The sequence below is a fragment of the Frankliniella occidentalis genome, unplaced genomic scaffold, assembly GCF_000697945.3.
Source record: "Frankliniella occidentalis isolate FOCC.00 unplaced genomic scaffold, Focc_3.1 Scaffold557, whole genome shotgun sequence".
Lineage (NCBI taxonomy): Eukaryota > Metazoa > Arthropoda > Insecta > Thysanoptera > Thripidae > Frankliniella > Frankliniella occidentalis.
The window spans coordinates 71,306-92,906 of record NW_026267673.1 but is presented as its reverse complement, the minus strand read 5'-3'; the positions used below and the strand labels follow the sequence as shown (position 1 = coordinate 92,906).

The following is a 21,601-nucleotide window of genomic DNA, read 5'->3' as shown; positions in this document are numbered from 1 at the left end:
TGGAGTAGTTCGCCTTACGGCCCGGGCACAGCAGTTCATCAATTTTAATGGGACTTGTTCTACTCTCCTGCTCCTCTATCTGGGGAACATTGGTCCAGAACAGTCTTTCCCTATTCACTGGCAGATACCATCCTGCATCTGTCTTGAGAGGTTTCTGCCCCACATCACTGCACAAAAAGGTGGATAATTATGTAAATCAAACTAAAGTATTGCCTTTTTATTCAGTTTGATAGCTGGAGGTGTGTTGTATACCATACCGAGTCATGGTTTCCCAGTCCTTAAGTTCCATATGAGCTGTCATCTCCATCATCCATAGGAAGAGATGTCCATGCTCAGCTGCCTTTTGGATCATGATGTCCCTTATTCGGATGAACTCCTTGTAGAGACATGATTCAGATGTGGGATCTACATAGGATTGAATAATGATGACAGGATTAATTGCTTATTTTAGTACGATTAACTTGTTACAGTGTTACACATTTACCAGAGAGCCCTTTTTTATTTGCATTCACAGATGACACCTGGCTACATGGTGGCCCTGAAATAGAAGAGTTAAGAGATTTTGATAGTGCAGTTATTACATAGAAATAAAAGTAGAAGATTTGGCTTCATTAATTACGATTCTATATTTTGTTTGTTGAGAACGCTGCACTAATGCTTACCTCCAATCAGCAAATCAACTCTTCCCAGCACATCCAGTAGATCACCTTTCAATCCCCTCACATCACCTAACATCACAATTTCGCCAGAAAATTTATTGCTTTGCACCATCAGAGCGTTCTCACAAATTTCAGCAGAATAGTAAACATCTACATCGAGGTTCAAATGGTGCTTTAAAACCAGCAGCCCGCTTCCAACGCCATCGAAAAGAGATAGGACACGGACTTTCCTTTCATTTTTGATCATATGTACCTGTTGAATGATAATAAGTTACATCAGGAGTTTGATGAAATGTCTCCTATTCAGAGAGAGTGAGAAGAGGAAGAGAAAATGCAAAAAATAAACCAGAAAAGCTTTTTATGAAGGGAAGCTTGTTGTTGCCCTGATAGTTTGAGGATTAGATTATTCAAACTTTGGCCAATAAGTTTGGTTTGTAACACACAGGACAGATGTCATAAGAAAATTAATTGTATTAAACTTAATCTACAGGGTGTCATAGAAAATTATTCTGGACTTTAAGTAAGGCTAAAGTGCTCTCCACATAGAGAATTTAATGCTCATTCTTATTTAATAGGAACCAGGAGTGAGACCTTGATAGTTGAAGAGAACTGTATATTGGCTTATGTCGTGGAAAAATATGTGTCGCAAGATATAAAGGGGCTGCCTGCTCATTTACAACGATAACAGTTGAGTTTTGGAACAATGTTATTGTAGAAAGATGCATTGTGCAAAGTACTTTCATACCAATTTTAGAAATTTTCTTAAAAAATATAAGGGACTCACCTTCATTATGTGCTCGTGAGGGTACTTGCTACCAATGGTGCATACTGTCTGACCACACTCATCAAACTAAAAGCAAGAGAAATAAGATAGAGAGGTAAAAATGCCTCTTTAAACAATTTTATCCTAGGCATGCAGTGCTTACCATATCCTCGCAGTGACCGTAGAGAGGGTGGAGAGTTTTCCGTATCATTGACAAGGATATCTCATCATCAGAAAATCCACAGAAATCTGAAGGTGGTGTTGTTCTCCCATTTATTGTACCTAGGACAGTGTTGTTTGAGAAACCAGCGAAATGTTCAGAGGTTGCTGGTTCATATGATTTAGAAACCTGTAATAGTTTGGTACTTGTTAAAACACAAAGGCATGATTCTCGCCATTTAAAGAAAAAATTAAATGAAAGGCAGTACTTCTAAAGCGTAGATTGGATACGCACAGACACATTATGTTTGGTCCTGGTATAACTGAAGAGGGAACGCCTATTCTTCCTCCTTTTGCTTGGACGGATAGCAGTCACATTTTCAGACGGAATTTCTTTGGCTTCTGCCATTTTCTCAAGAATGACAGTTGGCTAAAATTAGAAAATTTCAGGATAGATGCTGTTTGTGAGGTTACATTATGACAATCTTAAAGAAAGAATATACGCGATAAGGGTTATTATAAGCCATACCTCCATTGTTTGGTGATCACAAAATCTGTGGAATGATATTAATATTACTGTAGAATAGGAAGTAGCAACGAAAATAGCAACTGTATATGTTATTTATTTACCCTGACAACAAAGACACAGACGAATTTGTCATAGCTTGAGTTATCAGTACTGTTGTCATACCTTACCCCAAGCAGAAATGTCTGCTGCACCTCATGGGAGTAAACATTCCAGCTGCCGTCTAAACCATATGTCATATTTGTTTCAGAATTAAGAAAACTAAATGTTATATCAGGTGAAACACTTCACCAGGCATTAATTATCATGTTTACACGTCTCAGTGGACCATTTGCACGATACCATTCGGCCACGGAGATTATGTTATGTTTAGTTGAAATATGTGCTCCAGACACTTTTCCTAACTTTTGTGAACATTTTTGTACCGGTGTTAAGAATTATAGGGTTAAACATCTTATGGTGCGCGTTTTAGTAGGAAGATTCGTTTAAGATGAATAGTGCATTGCTGCCCGTCTGAGATTACTTTATTTCGTTACAAACAGTGTGACCCCCTAACCTTGTCAGGTTGGTCTGCTATTGACTTGACTAGAAATGTTGAATGGAGCTCACATTTGGTATAAGAGGGTTGTTAATGGATGTACAGTAATGACCTGCTAATTTGTAAAAGCAAATAAATATAGCTTACAGATGGACAATATATTTTTCCCTCAATCAACTGCAAATAGAGTGTATAATCACCAAGTTTTAAAATCTTTTTGGAGATTTTTCCTTTTCAGCTTTCACACCGTAGAAATAAATTAGTTCTGAGCCTTACAAATTAGACGCAGGGCTGAAACTTAGAATCCTACTAATTATAACACTAACTTAGTTCTGTACAGAGTAAGAAGCTTATACGATGCTTTTTTCTTATTTTCCATCACCATTTTTAACACAAAGAACTATGAACTATCTGAGGGGAAAATTAGCATTCTATAGGTCCTTTTTAAGGAGTTTTAATGGTGAATCTAGTGGTGCCTATGAAAATTTTATATGAGGCATAGTCTTTTAGAATACAAAGGGTTCAAATCTTCTATTTGTTTGATTTCACTAAAACGTCTCATTCCTTGGCCCATAATTTTTTCTGTAGCATTTTAATGTTCCAATCAGTCAGGAATAGCAGCAGGGTGATGGTCCGAACGTTTTAGGACAAGAATGGTGCATAAGGATGCATATCAGCTGCTAGGTCACAATATAGGTTGAAAATGTCCAGTAAAAATGAAAGATGTGGATGGTACTTGAAATTCCTTCATAGTTGCTGTAGATTTGTGTTCTTTAGCTCATTTTTAAGGGATTTTCATGCTGAATCCAGTGGTGCCTCTGAAAATTTTGTATGTGGCATAGTCTTTTAGAAATGAAAGGGCTCAAATTTTCTATTTGTTAGATTTCACTGAAATGTCTTATTTCTTGGCCTATAAATTATTCAGTAGCATTTTAATGTTCCAATCAATGGAAATTCAGCCTTCCAACCTGCTTGAAATGGCCTGAATAAAAGTCATAAAGGGACCGATTTATTTGTGGCTGTTTGTTCTACCTCAAATGTAATTAATGATTTGAAAACTAGAACACAATGTGGTTGTTTAAAATTTGGATTCAACAAAACAGAGTCAACAATAGAATTTTGAGAGCATTAACAAAATGTACTTCCACAAACTGATTTTCCCAAGAATATGAAGATAGGAGGACCCTATATATCAAGCAGATTTCATGAACTTGGACAATGAATGACAAGAACATGATCAGATAGAAACAAAACAGCTAATAGTATTATGAGCATTTAATTTAAAACAATTGATAACCAAACTGATAGCCAAAGTGTGCCGAGGAAGTCATAATGTGGATTCTTTCATAGGTCTGCCTGTAAAAAAACATAGAAACCTTTGTCATACCTATGTAGTACTTGACTCCCTCGAAGTTTACACGAACTACAATCAAAAGTATTTGGGGCTCCGTCTTACATTTGACAAGATATATTGACTTTCACATATCCGGTAAAGCTTGGAAAAAAATTAAAAAATAGAATGTTCTGTTGGCTGAAGTCACTCAAGCAATGACTGCTGATGACAGGAAAATTCACTGATGTGAGAAATAAATGCATTTTTGTCTCCTGGGAGCCAAAATGTGCAGAGAAATCCAAAAAAAGGTTTCTCTCATAGCTCTTGCTGTGAAAGTGGGACCTGATGGTGTGGAATCAAATTTGTGACCCCCAGAGCATTTTACACCCCTGGAGTCCATTACGTGCCCTGGAAAGGAAAGCCCAAAATTGGCCTCCCTTTCCCAAGCCACCCAGGGGACACTAAAACACCCCTGGAGTTCATAACTTGCCCTGGAAAGGAAAGCCCAAAACTGGCCTCCCCTTCCCAAGCCACACAGGGGACACTTCAACACCCCTGGAGTCCATGAAGTGTTCTGGAAAGGAAGGCCCAAAATTGGCCTCCCCTTCCCAAGCCAACCAGTGGCCAACATAACATTCCTGCAGTCCATTTCATGCTCTGGGAAGGAAGTCCCAAAAGTGGCCTCCCCTTCCCAAGCCACACAGGGGACACTTTAACACCCCTGGAGTCCATTACGTGCCCTGGAAAGGAAAGCCCAAAATTGGCCCCCCTTCCGAAGCCACACAGGGGTCACTCTAAATTGCTCCTTTGTAAATGAGATTTTAAAGTGGGAAAATCTGGGGCTTTATGGAAGGTAAGAGACTCTTTCTCGCCCGGAAATTGCAAAGAATCTGGTGAAGCCATCGAATGAGAGCTGTTTAGGCTCTTTCCAAATCATTTCCCTGGTCTTCTCAAAATGATTTCATCAAGAATGTGAAATGTTTTGTTTGCATGGCATTCCCACTGCCATGCAGGGCAAATCTGGTGGGATAGTGATGTGCACATTCATTTCTTTCTGCATTCTATTTTTTCAGTCAGACAACTGTTGGTGTAATGTGGATTTGAAAAACAATGAATACATAAACAGCTATCTAAGTCTTATTATTTTCAAACAGTACAACTTTTCATTTCTGGTTTGCCTCCCTTGGCAAAAGCCTTCCCCTAGGCAGAGGAAGGAATAGAATGCAAATGAAAGAGGATTTTTTCTAATTCTCTAGCTGTAAGATTTACTCCTGTGGGACAGATACTTTGGAAAATACAGACCAATGTAGAAATTTCTACATTGCTTGCAGATTCAGAGTTGAAGGTTCTTGGCAAAAGCCTTCCTCAGGCAGAAAAATGAATGGATTGTAAATTAAAGAGGATTTTTTTCTGAATCTCTGGGAGTAAGATTTACTCCTGTGGGACAGTACTTTGGAAAATACAGACCAATGTAGAAATTTCTACATTCTACATTAGACTGGTTTCTATAAGAGTTTTGCATTTCAAAATGCCATATAAGACACCAGACAGGTTTTTAAAGTAGTACCATCAAATTATTCTAGTAGGATAAGGTAATACGTCAAAAAGGGTCTACAAGAGTAGTTTAGAAAGAAAATTGTATTATAAATGTAATGAGAAGTACAGATTAAATGTTAATAGCATGCATAAACATGAATCATAAGATAAAACACAATTGAAAAATATTGTAAAAAGGTTTTAAAATCTTCATTAAAATGATCATGTAGATATCAAAACTAGGAGAAGTCTCCATCATCCCTAACTACGAGAAGGGCTGGAATTTTTTTGTCACAGGACAGTGTCAGTTGACCAAGTCTTGTAGCAAGCTTCTTACCTTCTGTCACTTTAAGTTGGTCTACAGATATAGCTGTTTTTTCTGCTTCATTGCAAATGTCGAACTTGGAAACTTCAGAGAGCAGATGTGTTACGACAGTGTCATCAGGAGCAGGTGCACCTGCAGCTGCAGTCAATGACCAGTTTTGAAGACCTTTTGCAGCTAGCTTGTAACCTTTCTTCGTGGGAAAGGCTTTAAAGTTCAGACCTTTCTTCTTGGCGCTGTGCTTTCGGAAAACTTCAATCAAAGTTATAGTGGAGACCCTTGCATCCAGGACTCCCTCTTCATCGGAGGAGTCTCCACGTGCCTCTGTTTCAGTGTCCCTTTCGTTGGCCTGGGTTGACTCCTTTGCGTCGGTGAGTGATCCAGTTGCTGAATTTTCTACCATATCTGATATGTGGCCAAGGACTGAATCAGATAATGATTCTTCATACAGAGTGGCAGTATCAGGTGGCACAACATCAGACTTTTCGATCCCAGAATCTGACTGGTCATGTTGAGCAGAAGTAACTTTTGCAGAGGAAGAACATTGAGCCATTTCTTCTTTTTTTTCTGAGAAGAACCCCTCACATATATCCTTCACCATCTTCTGTAGCATATTTTCGTTCTTTAAAATGTCTTCCACCTGCACCCTGATTGCACATGGCTTAGTCAGGAACTTCGAAATTTTATCATCATTGAGGGTAGGAGTGGATGTCTTGAGAGGGGTGAATGAAGACCCCGACTGTCCGTCTAATGGTGACTCTGAACAAGACACCTTTTTCTTGCTGATGCTCAGGGCTTGATAGGGTACTTGGCATGGTTTAGAAAAGGCTCCAGAACCTTTGGTCTCCTCGGGAATTGACGGAACATCTTCTTCTGAGCTCCCTGCTTCGGCCAATGATGGATCATGAGGGGGCATTTCGAACTCTGTGACACCAAGCATGTAACTTCCTCTGGAAAAGAACAACAGGTGAGGCCAATGAAGAGAAATGAGAAAAAGTAGCATAGACTCAATTGGGCTCGTTGCCCGATGGCTTACTTGATGTACATCCTTTCCGCTGGCGTCAGTCGTCGGAGTCGCTGATTAAACGTGCCACACTTAAGTTCATTGCGGAGCTTCGTGCTTATAAAAGTTTGGAGACCTGATATTTCCCTGTTCCTGAGATGCTACAGAAGAATGCACACGTTGAGATTAGGTTAGGGATGATTGTGGAAAGGAAAAACATTACCATTCTGTTAATATGTACAAACCTTTCCCAATATTTTCAGGAATTGTTTTCCAGATGGGTGCGTAGGCATGTGCTTCAGTAACAGTTCGAGAGCAGTCTCGAATTCATGCGGCTGGTATAAAAGCCGCTGAGGTGCGGGACGCTTGCGGGAAGATTTATCTTCATCTTCCGATCCTGAACCGGGATCACCGCGCTTCTTCGAGTTCGACATCTGAAATGTCAAAATGCATGCAGGTATTGTGCTTTAAGTTGAACCTCATAGAAGTGACCAGGCTGATGAAATACCGGCATCAGGTAAGCAATGATTCAAAGGTTAGGATGACAGATATAAAAACGTGGCTAATCATGCTGATTCCATGCTGAATATATACACTTTATTATTAAACGTTAATAAACATATGTGATCATTTACTTACCTTCAAGTTTTACAGAAACCTAACAATGAAACAGATAATAGATGACCTATTATCATAAAAGCTACAAAAACAAGGTAAATGAACGAACTCGTTTGTCCGTAACCAACAAAAGACGAACGTGGAATGCCAAAGCCGCTGATTGGCCACATCACTTCAAGGCTAGCCAACTCATCACTAAAAAGAGTAAGAAGGAAAAGGAACGATGAGATATTTTTATCACAGAGTGAATTCTTTTGAGGGGTCTTTAAATTAAATTTTTCGTTACACGTGATTAAAAGAACAATAACATTAGGATAAGGAGTTAATTGGGATGTGGCGGTAAAACTTGCTGCTGTGAAAGAAATACGCTACTGGCAGCACTGCGACAGCTCGTCAGGCATGGCTGTTTCGGGGTGTGCTATAGTCCGACCAGCCAAAGGTGACGCCTGGCGCAGCATGGGCTCTTATGGGCGGCTACAGCAAACCCAGGCGTCACCTTTGGCTGGCCGGACTATAATTAAAGGCAGCTGGCTGGGCATTTTCATACGGCGATAATAACAATAACACTTTTTCTCTGTATGCAAGAAGTAGAGGTGATATAGTCCGGTATAGCCTGAGAAGACGGAGAATTTAATTATTGAGATAGAAACAGGGGACGTATTGTGGATTACTTGTGCTGCAGTGGCAGGAAGCCTCAGAGGTTAGTGTTCACTTAATAGTATGATCAATCGCGTGGAGATGAATAACTTCTACTTACTGTGTGTAATTCGACGGGTGTAAGTGTTTACCAGCTCCCCTTCCACTGCAAGGTGACGACGTTTAAGGTAGTACCATTATGGTTTCGAAGGTTAGGGTGCTTCTCAGGCTGACAGAATTTTCAGACTAACTTCCTTACGTTACTCTGCACTCATAAGTAGCACTAGTTTAACCAGGTTGAGACAAATTCCATTTGTGTGCCAGTAACTCATACTTGTTCTTCCGCTCAAAGGCATCTTTTTTAAGTTGGAATCATGCATATGTGGAAATGGTGTGGTTTCTACGATATGACATAGGATATCATTCTGGAAAAAGAAAAAGAGGGCCATTTTTGTAAACGTCGGTGATAACTTTTCGTTTGTTGATGCCCACAAGTAGATGAGTTTCAATAAATGCCATGTTCAGAGATGCGATTTCCTTGAGTTACAGGATGGACATCACTGAAGTCATTGAGATATTGTCAAGCGACGAGGATGATAATGACGGTCAATCTCTGTTGGACTCAATTTTCACTGAATCTCATTCCTCTTCGAGTAAGCTTTTCTAAAGAAAACTGATCCCTTTTCTCTATGACTACTCTGACTGATTGTTTAAAAATGTGGCTTTACACTAGGTACCGCATCAAAACAAGAGGACCAGGGATCAGATAATATCAGGATGTTGGTGCAGTGCATTTCTGATCAGGAGACGGACAGTACACAAGCGGATGATGGTGATACCCACAACTCCATCAGTCAATCTTTAACTCAAACTTTGTCAGGGCATGTCAAAGAAGAAATTGAGTCCAGCGATTCAGAAGTGAGTGTATGTGATATCCTGACACCTCGTATTAAAGAAAGGACCAGTGCAGTGGTGAAGTGTTCTTTTGATGAAAGAGTTCTGGGAGTGGAGAATGAATTTTATTCACGACCCTTTGAGCTTTTCCTTCTTTATTATTATGTGTTGCGTTTAAACTGAAAAACTGTTTTTTTTGTGTATGCAGACATGCGGGGTAGCCAGTGAAGGCAAAACGCTTCCTACAGAGATTTGTGAATCTGGCGGACTGGTGTCTGACATGTGCTCGAATGTGGAGCAGGAGACGGGAAGCTTTCACTCTGATGATGATGACTCCAGCACCTCGGTCCATTCCCAGGAGACTGTGAATGGGTCAACGCAGGTCGAAAATGGATGTGGGCTTGATGATAGTTCTTGCGATTCAGAGATGAGTTTATCAGATCTCATGTCTCCTCGTAAAAAGCAGAAGACCAGTGCGGAGGTGAAGTTTTCTTCTGATGATGGAGATTCAGGAAAAGGAATTGAGGTTCGTTTCTGACCTTTTGAAGTACTTGTGCTTTCTTCTTTTTTTAAATGTTTTTTTAAAGCTGAAAAACTGTTTTTTTTTAGTATATGGAGACATGCGGCGGTGAAAAGGGGAGCGGAATGAAATCTCCAAATGACGATGAAACTAGAGGACTGGATTCAGACATGTGCCTCATGAAGGAAGGTGTTCGTACCGAGAAGAACTTGATTGAGAGCAACTTTGGTAATATCAGTGACTTGATTCCACGTCATTAAGGAATAGTGCAAAAAGTGAGAAGGGTTGTTGGTTGTAGACAGCGTTTTTTAATATATTTGCCTGCCTTCGTTTTTCCTAGAGAGATCAACCACGCCACCAACTCCAGAAACGAGCCTTCACGCGGCGGCGGCTTGCAGATTAGAAACGTCTCAGGCTCATGGAAAGGAACAGAGAAGGAAAGAGTTGAAGCACATGGTGGGCTACATTCCTATAGCACGACCTTTTATGTTGCAATGGCACGTGATACTGAGGTGACTCATCACACCTTTTTTACCTTTTCCAGATGGACGACAGCGTGGTGGAGACGGCGACGCGTTATGCTGAGTTGTGTGGCGATGAGAGCCAGTTTTTGGTCGCTCAGACTGAACTACAGCGACAGCCTGTAAGGGGATGATTCACTAGCTGATATATATTGCGCCCAGTAGAAGAGCTGGCATCAACCGACTCATACGAATCCATCCCGCGCATTAATGTATATCTCTTTGCAACCGCAGGACCTCGCTACTGTCATAGATGACGATGATTTCTTCATGATGGGAGCGAACGTCCGCCGGGCAGTGTTCGAGACGTTTCGTATTGTAGAGCTGCGTAAATGGCAGGTGGAGATGCTCAAGAGCCACATTAATGGGAGTGGGGCTCTACAGAATGCACTGATTATTGCACCTACCTCATCGGGAAAGACGCTGGTGGCAGTCATTCTGATGCTGAGGTGTCTCATTGTGCAGGGTAGAGATGCTATCCTGGCTCTCCCTTTTGTAGCCATCGTGGCTGAAAAAGTACATGCCTCTTCATTCGTTATGAGATTCGACTTTTATTCTTTGTGTCTAATGGATATGTAGTTTGTTCTAACCATTTTCTCTTGTTATTGAAGGTACGGGATTTGAAATTATTGGCTACGAAGCTAAGCACCTTTATGGTTGCGGAATACGCTGGGAGAAAGGGTCATTTTCCGCCTCCAAGTACCAAGAATCACCTCAGAACATTGTATGTGGCCACGACGGAGAAGGCTAATGTAATATGGAAACTTCTTTGCAAGACCGGAGACCGTAAGAGAGAGATTGGCATTCTCGTCTTCGACGAGATTCATATGATCCAGCAGGGGATGCGTGGCATCGTCATGGAGGAGCTTGTTACCTCATTCCTCTACTGGGCTGACAGTGAATCAAGACTCGTAGCGATGTCCGCCACAGTCGGCAACGAGCAGGACCTCAGACGGTTTGTGGGCGCTGGGTCAACTCGTCGAGCCAACATATTCCACGTCACAGTTCGGCCGGCGGAGGTAGAGGAGTACATGGTCGTTGGTGGATCCGCGTTGAGGATTGCTAAGGATGCTAACACAAATCAAAGGACTGTGGACTTTAACGCGCCAGCAAAATTAATCGTGCCCGATGGAGACATCTTTAAGAGCCCTGATCTGGATTTTTTCGTTGAGGACGACTGGCGTGTCATTGCGAGACTCGTCTTTGATGCAGTTGCCAAAAATGACCCAGTCCTGGTATTCTGCGGGACAAAAGCATCATGTGTACAGCTGTGCGCCATGCTGACGAAAGCCCACACTGAAGTCTACGCGTGAGTATTGATGAATTTAATGTGCACTGCTGCATTTTTATTTGGTCTACAAAGTATGCTTGACTCAAATTTATGAGCTGTATTTTTGCCTCTAGTGAGCAGCTCATTGCAACAGATGCCGTGAAGAGACAGAGAGACTTTCTTATTGGCCACCTCAAAAAGGAGAGCAGGGGGAGAGTGCCTTCTCAGCTCATAAGGGGGATCAAGTGTGGCATTGGTTTCCACAGCACCGAGCTTAGTGAAACAGAAAGGAAAGCAATTGAGGGTGCGTATGCCAGGGGCATCATCAATGTCATCACTTGCACAAGTACTCTCGCAATGGGCGTAAATCTGCCTGCCATGAGAGTGATACAGATACCTTACGTCACAAGGGATGTTTTCGTATCCTGCACCACATACATTCAGATGGTGGGGAGAGCAGGGAGAGGTTGCGCGTCCGGTCTGTCGAGCTGCCCGGACTCCTTCATCCTTCTTCCTCCAACTCAGGTCAGTCGTTTTGAGGCGCTTTTAAAGCAGGGCGCCGATAATGTCCTCAGTCAGATGCTGACACACAGTATGTACTACAATCGACGAACGAGTGGGCATGACACCAAGACTAGTAAGCAGCATGAATTTAATGGAGTCACACGATTACTAATGACATCTTTGGAGATCGGGTCCTGTGACGTCCTGACACTGACGGACGTCATATCGGTGTTCAAGCTTACATTGCTGTACCAGATAGGAGAGAAGAGGGATGAACCTGAATCCGTGACGGTGAGATCAATCAAGCCCCTTCTACTGTCATTGCAGGTGAGAGGAGTAACATCTAGTACTTTACTTTCAGGAAAAATACCCTCATTATCCATGCCCATAATGACGATTGATTTTTTGTCCTTTGTCCGACAGAATCTCTTACGGGGTGGCTTCGTAACGGTGCTTTCAAAGGCCCGAGGGCAGCTTGCCAATGTCAGTATGGAGGTGGAAGTGGTTTTAAGAGGGGACGTACCAGACGATGATGATGTACTAGCCCACCGCCACAGAGTGTCTGATCCGGAGGCCTGGATTCCGTCCATGTCCCATGACACAGAAGGAGTGAAACTGGCTTTTGATGCTGCGATCACCGGTGGGAAACTGCAGTCCTGTGACTTTGGATTAAGATTATCTGCATTTGCCGTCGCGACGGCAGCTGGTACGCGTAAAGGATGTAAGGATCGTTACACTGGCACTTGATGTTATATTGTTACATGATTGTTCCCATTCGCAGGTTCTTTGTCACTGGATGACGCTGCAGAGTTCGTAGCGGAGATCGAAGAATATCAGGAATGTTTATGTCTGAGGGACTACCTCATCTTTTTGTACATTTCGCTCACCAAAGATATGTGTCGGCCAATTGTAGACCCTCCGACGGCCACTAGAGCAGTGCATGACGCTACAAGCCTCATTGGTGACAAGGTAATAACATCGTGCCTATGTGAAATGATGTACTCCACGGTTTGCGTAGAGTCTCATGATAGATCTCTGCGTTTTCCAGATTGCCAAAGTATACGCGGAGCACCCCGCTAGGAAGATTTTTGAGATGGTGGGATTGGAAGAGAACAAAGTGAACCTGTGGGTAAGGGTGGCCCCCCGAATCAGAAGCGACCCCATCTTTGGGGACAAATTGACCAGAATGTGGTCGGCTCTTTTCCTGAACGACCTTATTTGCAGCCCTGATGACTATGAACAAGTGTGTGTTACATATGGATTTGACCGTGGGCTAGTGTTGGAACTGTCCACTTCCCTAGCAACTCGGTGTGGCAACTTGGCGAATTTCTGCCTGGTGGGAACATATACAGTCCTATACCTATACCTCTCTTTTTCTTATATGTCCATGTAGGCTCTAATTAGGCATCTGCCCTGGTCGCAACTCTCCATTTCAGGCATTGGACAGGTATTGGTGGTATCCAAGAATGTCTTCATTGGTTGCACGGAAACTTCAGGACGCCGCAATCGAAGAGATCAGGCCGTTGCTACAGCTTAACCATGTCACACCGGTAACATACATAATTAGTTGTAACAGCTGTGAGCATTGGTAAAGTATGCAACTTAACAAGTTTCCCTCTTTTTTCCTGCATCTATGTCGGAAGGCTCGGGCGAAGGAAATGCTGCGCATGGGCCTGAAGACCATTCGGGACGTTGCACTCGTGGACCCACCATTACTTCTCTCTTTGGGAGTTACGAACATGCCCAAATGGACTGCAGTAGAGATTGTATCTGACGCTAGGGTAAGTTAAGTTTTGTTTGCTGTTTTCTCTTGTGAACTTGATTGGCCTTCTTTCATGCATACAATACCTCGATCTGCACTGAAAACCTCCGTTTTACTCGACAGCTGCACATCATGCAAGACGCACTTGAGCTAGCAGCCGAGAGTGAGGACTGCAGGGATGCTATTTCGAGAAGACCAGTGACCACCAGTGCAATGTCGTAGACAGAGATTGTGAGTGACCAGTAATTGCTATTTAAGGTCCTAGTTATAAGAAATTTGTCATGATACGTATGATGAAAACCCATCCTGACGAGTTTGAATAAAAGACCAGTACGAGTGGACTTTAAGTGATAACTTTGACAGACCTGACTGGGACAGCGTCATTATGGTCTGTTTTGTATTCCCCTTATCGTTATTGAAAAAGAAATTGACATTCGGGCAGTGATTTGTGGTTGTAGCCTTTTCTGTAGTGCCTTTGCCTGAATATTGAAATTGTGGTGTAACCAAATTAAATTGTGAATATTTGTAAGAAATTTGGAGATAACTGGCCATAAAAATATCGGTATTGTATTTTAATTAAAAAATTAACATTTGTCAACTGTGTTAATTCTTTGTGTGCAGGAACTCCACAGTCACATTACACATGTACTCATTACAGAATAGACAGAGGTATAGAAACGAGTCAACAGAAAACACAGCTGAAAGTAGGAAAATAGAAATTCTGAAATTCATGCATAATATTAAAGTATTGTTCTCACAACAGTAAATTTTTCTGTCATCAGCAGTCATTGCTTGAGTGACTTCAGGCCACAGAACATTTTAATTTTTTTCATTTTCCAAGCTGTACACACAAATCTCGTTTCCAAATCATCAATTACTTTTGAGATAGGGCAAATGGTTCTCTGTCCAGGCCTAAGGTTACATAAGCAAGTCTGTATATTTTTGAAAAAGTATGCCATGCTGATTATGTAAACTTTTAAGAGCAGTTATGTGCCTGGATGCTCTTGTATTGTCTTTCTTACCTCAGAATATCATAAGGAAGTCATTTGGGGAACTAGCTAATACCTCCTCAACTGTTTTCTAAAATATTACATCATAATAATTTACATTGAAGAGATTTTTTTTTTCTTGAAATGCCTTTTCCAATTCTTTGTGATTCCCTTATCATTTTGGTGCCCAAAGAAGGATATTGTCCTCTAGTTTTTTTATTCTCTATAACAATTGGTGCTTTCCTGACCATTGAGAATCCCTAGAGCACCTTTGTTTTCAGAAGAACCCAAAGCGTATTGAGTGCTTAAACAAGGGCTCGGATAAAACTTCCCATCAACTTATGTCACTGAAACTTGGTACCCAAATAGACTAGGGTACTTAGGACCTTGATTTAAGTTTTCAGCCTTCCGTCTCAACTTTGACTCTCAAAACTGATTTTTGTATCGGGGGAAAGTTCCAAAAAAAAAAAAATCCAAAAAATTTTTCTTTACAAGGGAATCATCTCCCCTTTAAGTGCTAAAGCAAGGAAAAATACAATGATGCTTATTTTCCCAATAATAGCTTGATCAGATACTGTGACATTTTATTTGAAATTTTTGGAGATTTTTATCAATTACCACACCCGGAAATTTATCAGTGTTTGTCCTCAGGATGTCATGGTTCCTAACTTTGAAGAGTGGAATATTTGAGGTTTTGGCAGCCCTCTTCCTGAAAATTATGTAATTGTTTTTTTCTATATTAATGAATAACTTGTTGATTTCCATCCATTCCAATAAATCAGAAGTAAATGTCCATTTTCAATAAAATCAGATTTTTGCATCTCATGGTCAACACAGACCTGAGCTGCTCCGGAGCCTTCTTTGAGATTTGAGGGTGAATAAGTTGAAACTTTTACTAAAATTACAAAATGAGAGTTATAATTCAAATTTGTACTACCAGCCCACGTTAGATTTAGAATTTTTAGTTGTGCTATTGAATATGACAAACACTCCTCTTTAAAATGAGGGGCCACACTCATTTATAGAGAAACTATCACTTCTTTTCAGTACGAGTACTTTAAAACTACAAGTCAGTCTGACGCAGAGCAGCGACAAGCAAAGTAGGATTTCCAACATGAGGTGATTGTGAGTAGACCAGTTGACCAATCTCCACCATTCCACGGGCAAAATACTCAGGGGACACTGCCCTTTCTTTCCATACCACAACCTCTCCTTAACTCACCGACAGAGATTTTGGATTGGAGGGAGTGGACCGGACTTTTAGCAAATTGCTCAACTTAGCAGCTTTCTGACTTTTGAAGACTCTGAATATGAACAATAAGCTTTGCCATTTCGCACAGATTTAAGTTAAGGTCTAAACTGTCACCCTTGAAACTGTTTTCTATGGTTCTCTCCTGACAGGGAAGTTATAGAAAAATGAATTTTGGGTAGTGACTGTGAACAGAACGAGGTTCATTTCCCTTTAAATGCTGAGTGAGGCAACGGTACAACTGGCATGAGAAGTCCACAAAGTGTGCTGATCTAGAGGAGCAATGGTCAATGTAAGTAACTGGAGGCGCAGCTTGACAGGTTTTTTATGTGAAATATTTTAGAAGCAGATGAGGAATCAGAAAGACAACCTCCTTCTCTTGACACCTTTTTAATAATAGTTGAATCACAAAGATTTAAAAATGAAACAACCTAGGAAAATTTGCTTTGTATTATGTGCTTTATTTTGATGGAATACTTTGGACAACAGTTGGGAAGGTTGTACATTTTCACCTTTCTTATTTCCCTAAAATATTCATAATTAATGAACTTATCATGAAGGCATCAATAAGCGACAGAACTGCTTTTCACGATTGACATTAGAAGAACATGATCAGATGGAGACAACACTGCGACAAGGTTGATGAGAATTTATTGGCTGTGCTATTAGCGAAGCCATTTACTCCGACTGTACAGAAAAAACAATGTACTACAACTTTTAAGGAATTTCATCCCTTGAACAGACGACAGGTGCACCAAGTTTTCAATTGGAATTGTACACCTCAATAAAACTAGGTCAACACACAATGGCTGGCTGTAATCTATATATACCACAATAATTTCATTTCATATACTCTGTATTATGCAAGTTTCATATATTTCGTTACAGCAAAATCTAAGCACCTCCCTTAAAGGGGGTCAAAGCACAAAGCAGCAGGCATATATATGTACAATAAAGTATTCCAATTCATCTACTCTATTTCTAACAAGTTTCCAGTATTCTGTTTTTCAGCAAGTCAGATTTGTACAAGACCTGTCCGGGTGTCACTTTAAATCAGCTCTTAGCTTAAAATACAGTTTTCAGCCAAATACTTTACAATTAGCGGAATAAATAATTAAGAAGCAATTGAATCAATATTGCGTGGATTATGGCATGTCTTATGCACATTCACATTTCATGAGGAAGTTTATGGGATCAAAATCAAGGTAAAAAAAAACCATTGCTCCATTTCAATAAATCACACCCCCTGCCTGCTGATACTTAAAAAGTAATGAATAAATCACGTTAGCAAAAGTAATTATCGAATCCAGCCATGACTCTTAGCGAGAAAGTCGCATGTACAGCATTCACACCATGTCATTCCAGGGCCAATAATGCGTTCTACCGTATTTTCCTCACGTATTTGTTTCAGGAACCTTGCTGTAGCTTTTTTCCTATGCGCCTTTTTAATATGGTTCGACAAATCATCAACACATGTCATACCTTTAAAAATGTTGCCACATATTTTGCATTTCACCCCTCTCATACAAAGGGCATAGGTATGTGGGACATTCTTTGACAGGTAATAGAAATGCCTGCGATGCGGTAAAGCTGTACCCACTCCCATACGTTTGCCATCAGCAGCTACAGTTTCAGTTTCTTCTTTCATTTCTGAATCTTCATTGACTTCAACCTTCACTGTCTCCACAGTTATTTCAGAACGTGCTGTTCCTTCAAGGGGAAGGTTGTAGTTGCCACCTTCATTACTACATTCGTTATGCTGCTGACAGTCCTGCAATCAAACGGTAATTTGTAAGAATCATTAAAGAAAAAATTTCTCATATCATAAATCTGGCTAGGTTCTTAATATTAAAGTGGTACATGAAGGGGGGACAAACCGATGCATGGTGGTGTTGTGACAGATGTGGTGAAACTCCCTCTGTCAGCAACTCCTTCAGCAGCTCAGTTACGAACTCCCTAGTAACACACAGGCCAGCTGCGTAAGCTAGACAGGAAACAACATCATTCCTGTCACGAGTAGATTGAGATCTCATTTTGGCTTCCACAAACTTTAAATAAAACCCGAGAGAGACTTTGCTGTTGGATGAAGAGAAACATCCGGTGCACTGTTTAGGAAGGGATGAGAATGAACAACAGTGAGATACTGTGGATAAGTTGTACTGAGAAAACAAGTATTCCTTACTCACTAAGAAAACTGTGACTTAAGATGAAAGAAAAATACCTTTCAGATAAGCCTAATTCAGGCAGCGCTGGTAATTCAGAGTCAGAACAGGAACTCTCCATCAGAGACAGGCACCACTTAGAGAGGAGACCGTCAGGTCCACTGTTAGCCTAATGAGAACAGTTACTTTGTTATTAGAAAATACTTTAGTAAGAAGCAGATAAAAATTTATCTTTCATAAACAATTTAGAGGTTATAATCCTTCATCATCCCTGCTAACAGCACATGATGGTATGTGACATGGATTGCTGATGTCAAATTATTTAACGTACTGATATTTACCATTTACAATGCCAAAATATCTACAGTAAAATCTAGCGACAGCTGCACAAGAATTGCAACTTGTGACTTGCTGCGAAGTTACTCTTACTGCTTCCACAAACACTTGGTCACTTGGTCTGCCCAAGCTGTTCGGCAGAGAATGAACTGTACACAATCTGACTGAGGATTAAATGGCACTTTCATCAATGCAGAGAACTTACAGAAATATGGACGAAAAAAGAATCAATCAAGTTAAACAATTCGTTTCTAATTATCTGTCACGTTTCTGCCTTCTTTTATGCTTTGGTGTATCCATCATGCCGTGAGAGAGCCAGTAGCCATGCGTGCGTTCTCCACCTGACATTTCGTTCCCGCTCTGTTTTCGATTGTCCAGTTTTGTTTGTATATTCTGCATCCGAGCAGTTTACATACGAAGAAATCATACTTAAATTACATAGTGTTAATATATAAGAGGTGAAAAATTCACATTTACGACTTACTGCAGAATCAAGGGGTAACAAGAAAGCCCACAAAAACAGCGTTCCATCGAATAGGTTACCTGAGGTTAGGTTACGTACGATCTCACTGTTTAATTTTCGTGTCGAAAATACTCACATACTTTTGTTCATTTGAGACTTTACTCCACATTATTAATTTAAAAAAAAAAACTATTGCAGTAGTGTCATGGATGTTCGCCAAGAGAAAAGGATCAGAGGTGTCATGGTGTTTGACATCACAGAGGAAGAGTACCTTAACCCTGGCAAGCTCCTTGACAGCGTACTGCACCTTGTTGTAAAGGAAGGAGCATTTATTGTAAGAAAAAAGGTTCTTATGCCATTTACTTTCTGCAAATTTCATCTTCAAATATCCTCTCACTATTATTATTATGTTATTCAGGGAAGGCTCACTACATGGACGGCCGATGATGGCAAGAGCAATATGGAGCAGGTGAAGGTGGCGCTGAGAGAAGATGTTAGCCTGGACCTATTTCACCCTGACTGGCTGAAAAGGCAGACTGTCATAGAGAAAACTGTTTTTTACATTGACCCTCTACATGGCACCACTGTGACTGAAAAGGACAGATTAAAACTTGCCAGGCTGCAGCGAACTGCGCAGAAGGAAATTCTTCATTCGAACTCTCAGGATGTTCAGGGAACCTCTCTGTGAGTACTGATTCATGCCTCCAAAAATGTTAACTTTTCTTAACGATTTACAGGTATTCTGTAACGTACAAAATTTTCATGAATTTCACTCAACTCACTAACGGATTTCATGCGTTGTTACAGGGATGAGGCAGAAGATATTGATGTCTTTCTAGATAAGTTGTTGATTAGGCTAGAAGACAAAAGCTCTGCCATAATGTACATTCAAAATGTGAGTCTCCCGGCCTCACTTGGGACCACCAAAGGTGTGTCAATGGCTGCCATGAATCACAATCTTCAGTCCCTTAACGGTGGCTCGGTGATCAATGGCATCAATTCACCTAGTGTGTATATTGGGTTTGAACATTCGACGTTTAACTGCCATATAGAAGACCTCTCATTCTGCGCCATTAATAGGCACATTTATGGTGAAGCCAAGGTCTGGTACGTGGAATTGTCATGTTTCTTACATAATACTTGTAAATCATGAACAGAGACTGCGTGAACTACACGGTAGCCCATGCATAGGCCAGCGCTCAAATTTTTGTCTGTTTTCATTAATGCTCATTTCAATTGATAATGCTTTCACTTTCAATCTATTTCTACAGGTTCTTCATACCACCAAGATTTTACAATGCTTTTCTTCAGTTCATTACAACTCTCCCAATCGCGTCATTGTTCAAGAACCTGAAGTGTTTCATGCAGCACAAGCAGCTCTGGTTGGATTACCGCATGGTAATTCAAGCTGGTATTCCTGTTTTTATTGTGAGTTTCAGTGTAATTGCATTTAAAACATCTTGTTATGAAACTGAATGCTGTACAAGACTTAATAGTATAAAATTCATGTGTGATTTGGGTAGTGTAATGTTCAACATTTTTTTTAAACAGATTGTCCAAAAACCTGGAGATATCGTTTACCTACTTCCGAACACAATTCACTGGGGCGCAAACGCAGGTTTGAATTTAAATGAAGCTATGAACTTTGTGTCTAAGTCCTGGGTGCTGCCTGGAATGCTGGCCAGCCAGAGATGTAAATGTCACCCGTGAGTACCTATTCTTAATTTTCAGTTGATAACAACATTCATGTAATATGTGCCTATATATTGTCAGAGCAGAGAAATGATTTATCACTTCTTTTTAGAGCAATGAATTCCTTCTTTGACATCAAATCCACCCTGGTGCAGCTAGGGGCAGACCAGGAACACATTAGTGCCTGGACAATAGGAAATACACAAGGCATATCTGTTCATCTGCGTTCAATAGCCCCTCTGCTTTATCCCGACCTGTGTGCAGCAGGGTCAGATTATAAAGCATCTGTTCCGGAGGCCAGTGTGGCCCCGGTTTACAAAGAAACCATAAAAATCAAGAATGGTTACCAGTGTCCCTCTGGACCTTGCAGCCACACTGTAGCCTATCGTGGTGAAGGTGCCAAAACTTCACTGTTGAACCACATCAGAAATGTCCACAAAAGTGATGAAGTGAAGCTGTCTGCCTTGGTGGAGGCTGGTTTCAGAAAAAGGTCCTCAGAATCTGGCACCCATTTTGAGTGTCGGTACTGCAGTGAAAGACTTACTGGAGCAAAGAAGAGAAGGGAAAGCCATGAAGAAAGCTGTGGTCAGAAGCAAGTCAAGAAAATGATGAAGTAGTTCTCATTCCGTCAATTCACAAGGATATAAACCTGCATTTGATTATTTATTTTGTTATTTGATGATAAAACCTTTATAACTTTGTAGTGTCGTGATGTTTTTGATGAAAGGCATAAGAAGTTCTAGATTAAAAGTTATCCTCACGTATGTTCATTGCAAATATTGTTTTGCAAAAATAACATTATTGTAACATGGTATACCTATGTTGAGTGTTGTTAGAATCAGAATAGACATTGGAAAGTCTGCGAAAAAATTCCTGCAAGATAGAGAATCGTGATTATGCACCCATGAGTATAGAGTATTGACCTTCAATGAAAGATCCGTACTTTCTTTCAACACCCTAGATACACCTTAAATTTTTTTAAATTTATTTACATATGTTTCATGTGACTGAAAATACAGTTTAAACTACAATCTAAATACCTCTGACAAGCAATGTAGGACAGTGTGTACCAGTTGTTTCTTTATTTCATTACTAGCATTCCACAATTTAAAAGTAAAAACAGAATTTCATTCTGGGGTTTGGCTG

At 40.7% G+C, this 21,601-nt stretch overlaps 5 protein-coding genes across 5 annotated transcripts; 3 read left to right on the top strand and 2 right to left on the bottom strand.

Annotated features, from left to right (window-relative positions):
• Positions 1-13: 13 nt before the first annotated feature.
• Positions 14-2,116, bottom strand: LOC127751548 (DNA (cytosine-5)-methyltransferase 3C-like; the record flags this gene model as incomplete). Its single annotated transcript, XM_052275257.1, has 8 exons — positions 2,111-2,116; positions 1,877-2,011; positions 1,586-1,771; positions 1,444-1,509; positions 663-912; positions 485-538; positions 258-405; positions 14-167 (listed from the first exon to the last, which is right to left on the bottom strand). Coding segments are annotated over exons 1-8 (999 nt in total), but the record flags the coding sequence as incomplete, so codon positions are not given.
• Positions 2,117-13,256: 11,140 nt separating this feature from the next.
• LOC127751550 (uncharacterized) lies at positions 13,257-14,107 on the top strand. The gene is made up of 3 exons (XM_052275259.1): positions 13,257-13,352; positions 13,446-13,583; positions 13,688-14,107. Exons 1-3 carry the CDS (start codon positions 13,269-13,271, stop codon positions 13,784-13,786), a joined length of 321 nt encoding a protein of 106 aa, XP_052131219.1. The 5' UTR covers positions 13,257-13,268; the 3' UTR covers positions 13,787-14,107.
• Positions 14,108-16,661: 2,554 nt separating this feature from the next.
• Positions 16,662-17,898, bottom strand: LOC113214481 (uncharacterized). The gene is made up of 2 exons (XM_026433848.2): positions 17,680-17,898; positions 16,662-17,573 (listed from the first exon to the last, which is right to left on the bottom strand). The coding sequence occupies exons 1-2, from the start codon at positions 17,833-17,835 to the stop codon at positions 17,100-17,102; spliced, it is 630 nt and encodes a 209-aa protein (XP_026289633.2). The 5' UTR covers positions 17,836-17,898; the 3' UTR covers positions 16,662-17,099.
• A 1,070-nt stretch (positions 17,899-18,968) lies between these two features.
• Positions 18,969-19,451, top strand: LOC127751547 (uncharacterized). The gene is made up of 2 exons (XM_052275256.1): positions 18,969-19,097; positions 19,182-19,451. Exons 1-2 carry the CDS (start codon positions 18,969-18,971, stop codon positions 19,449-19,451), a joined length of 399 nt encoding a protein of 132 aa, XP_052131216.1.
• A 136-nt stretch (positions 19,452-19,587) lies between these two features.
• LOC113214482 (lysine-specific demethylase 4D-like) lies at positions 19,588-21,201 on the top strand. Its single transcript, XM_026433849.2, has 4 exons — positions 19,588-19,870; positions 20,035-20,191; positions 20,315-20,469; positions 20,568-21,201. Exons 1-4 carry the CDS (start codon positions 19,644-19,646, stop codon positions 21,070-21,072), a joined length of 1,044 nt encoding a protein of 347 aa, XP_026289634.2. The 5' UTR covers positions 19,588-19,643; the 3' UTR covers positions 21,073-21,201.
• The last annotated feature ends 400 nt before the right edge of the window (positions 21,202-21,601 follow it).

Bases quoted from the DNA above. Each gene is read 5' to 3' on its own strand.
- LOC127751550 (XM_052275259.1), top strand. From the start codon at position 13,269: ATGTCTTCATTGGTTGCACGGAAACTTCAGGACGCCGCAATCGAAGAG. The intron at 13,353-13,445 runs GTAACATACATA...CTATGTCGGAAG, and splicing joins AGCTTAACCATGTCACACCG to GCTCGGGCGAAGGAAATGCT. The intron at 13,584-13,687 runs GTAAGTTAAGTT...TTTACTCGACAG, and splicing joins AGATTGTATCTGACGCTAGG to CTGCACATCATGCAAGACGC.
- LOC113214481 (XM_026433848.2), bottom strand. From the start codon at position 17,835: ATGAGATCTCAATCTACTCGTGACAGGAATGATGTTGTTTCCTGTCTA. The intron at 17,574-17,679 runs GTTTGTCCCCCC...GTTTGATTGCAG, and splicing joins CACAACACCACCATGCATCG to GACTGTCAGCAGCATAACGA.
- LOC127751547 (XM_052275256.1), top strand. From the start codon at position 18,969: ATGGATGTTCGCCAAGAGAAAAGGATCAGAGGTGTCATGGTGTTTGAC. The intron at 19,098-19,181 runs GTAAGAAAAAAG...TATGTTATTCAG, and splicing joins TAAAGGAAGGAGCATTTATT to GGAAGGCTCACTACATGGAC.
- LOC113214482 (XM_026433849.2), top strand. From the start codon at position 19,644: ATGTACATTCAAAATGTGAGTCTCCCGGCCTCACTTGGGACCACCAAA. The intron at 19,871-20,034 runs GTACGTGGAATT...CTATTTCTACAG, and splicing joins TATGGTGAAGCCAAGGTCTG to GTTCTTCATACCACCAAGAT. The intron at 20,192-20,314 runs GTGAGTTTCAGT...TTTTTTAAACAG, and splicing joins CTGGTATTCCTGTTTTTATT to ATTGTCCAAAAACCTGGAGA.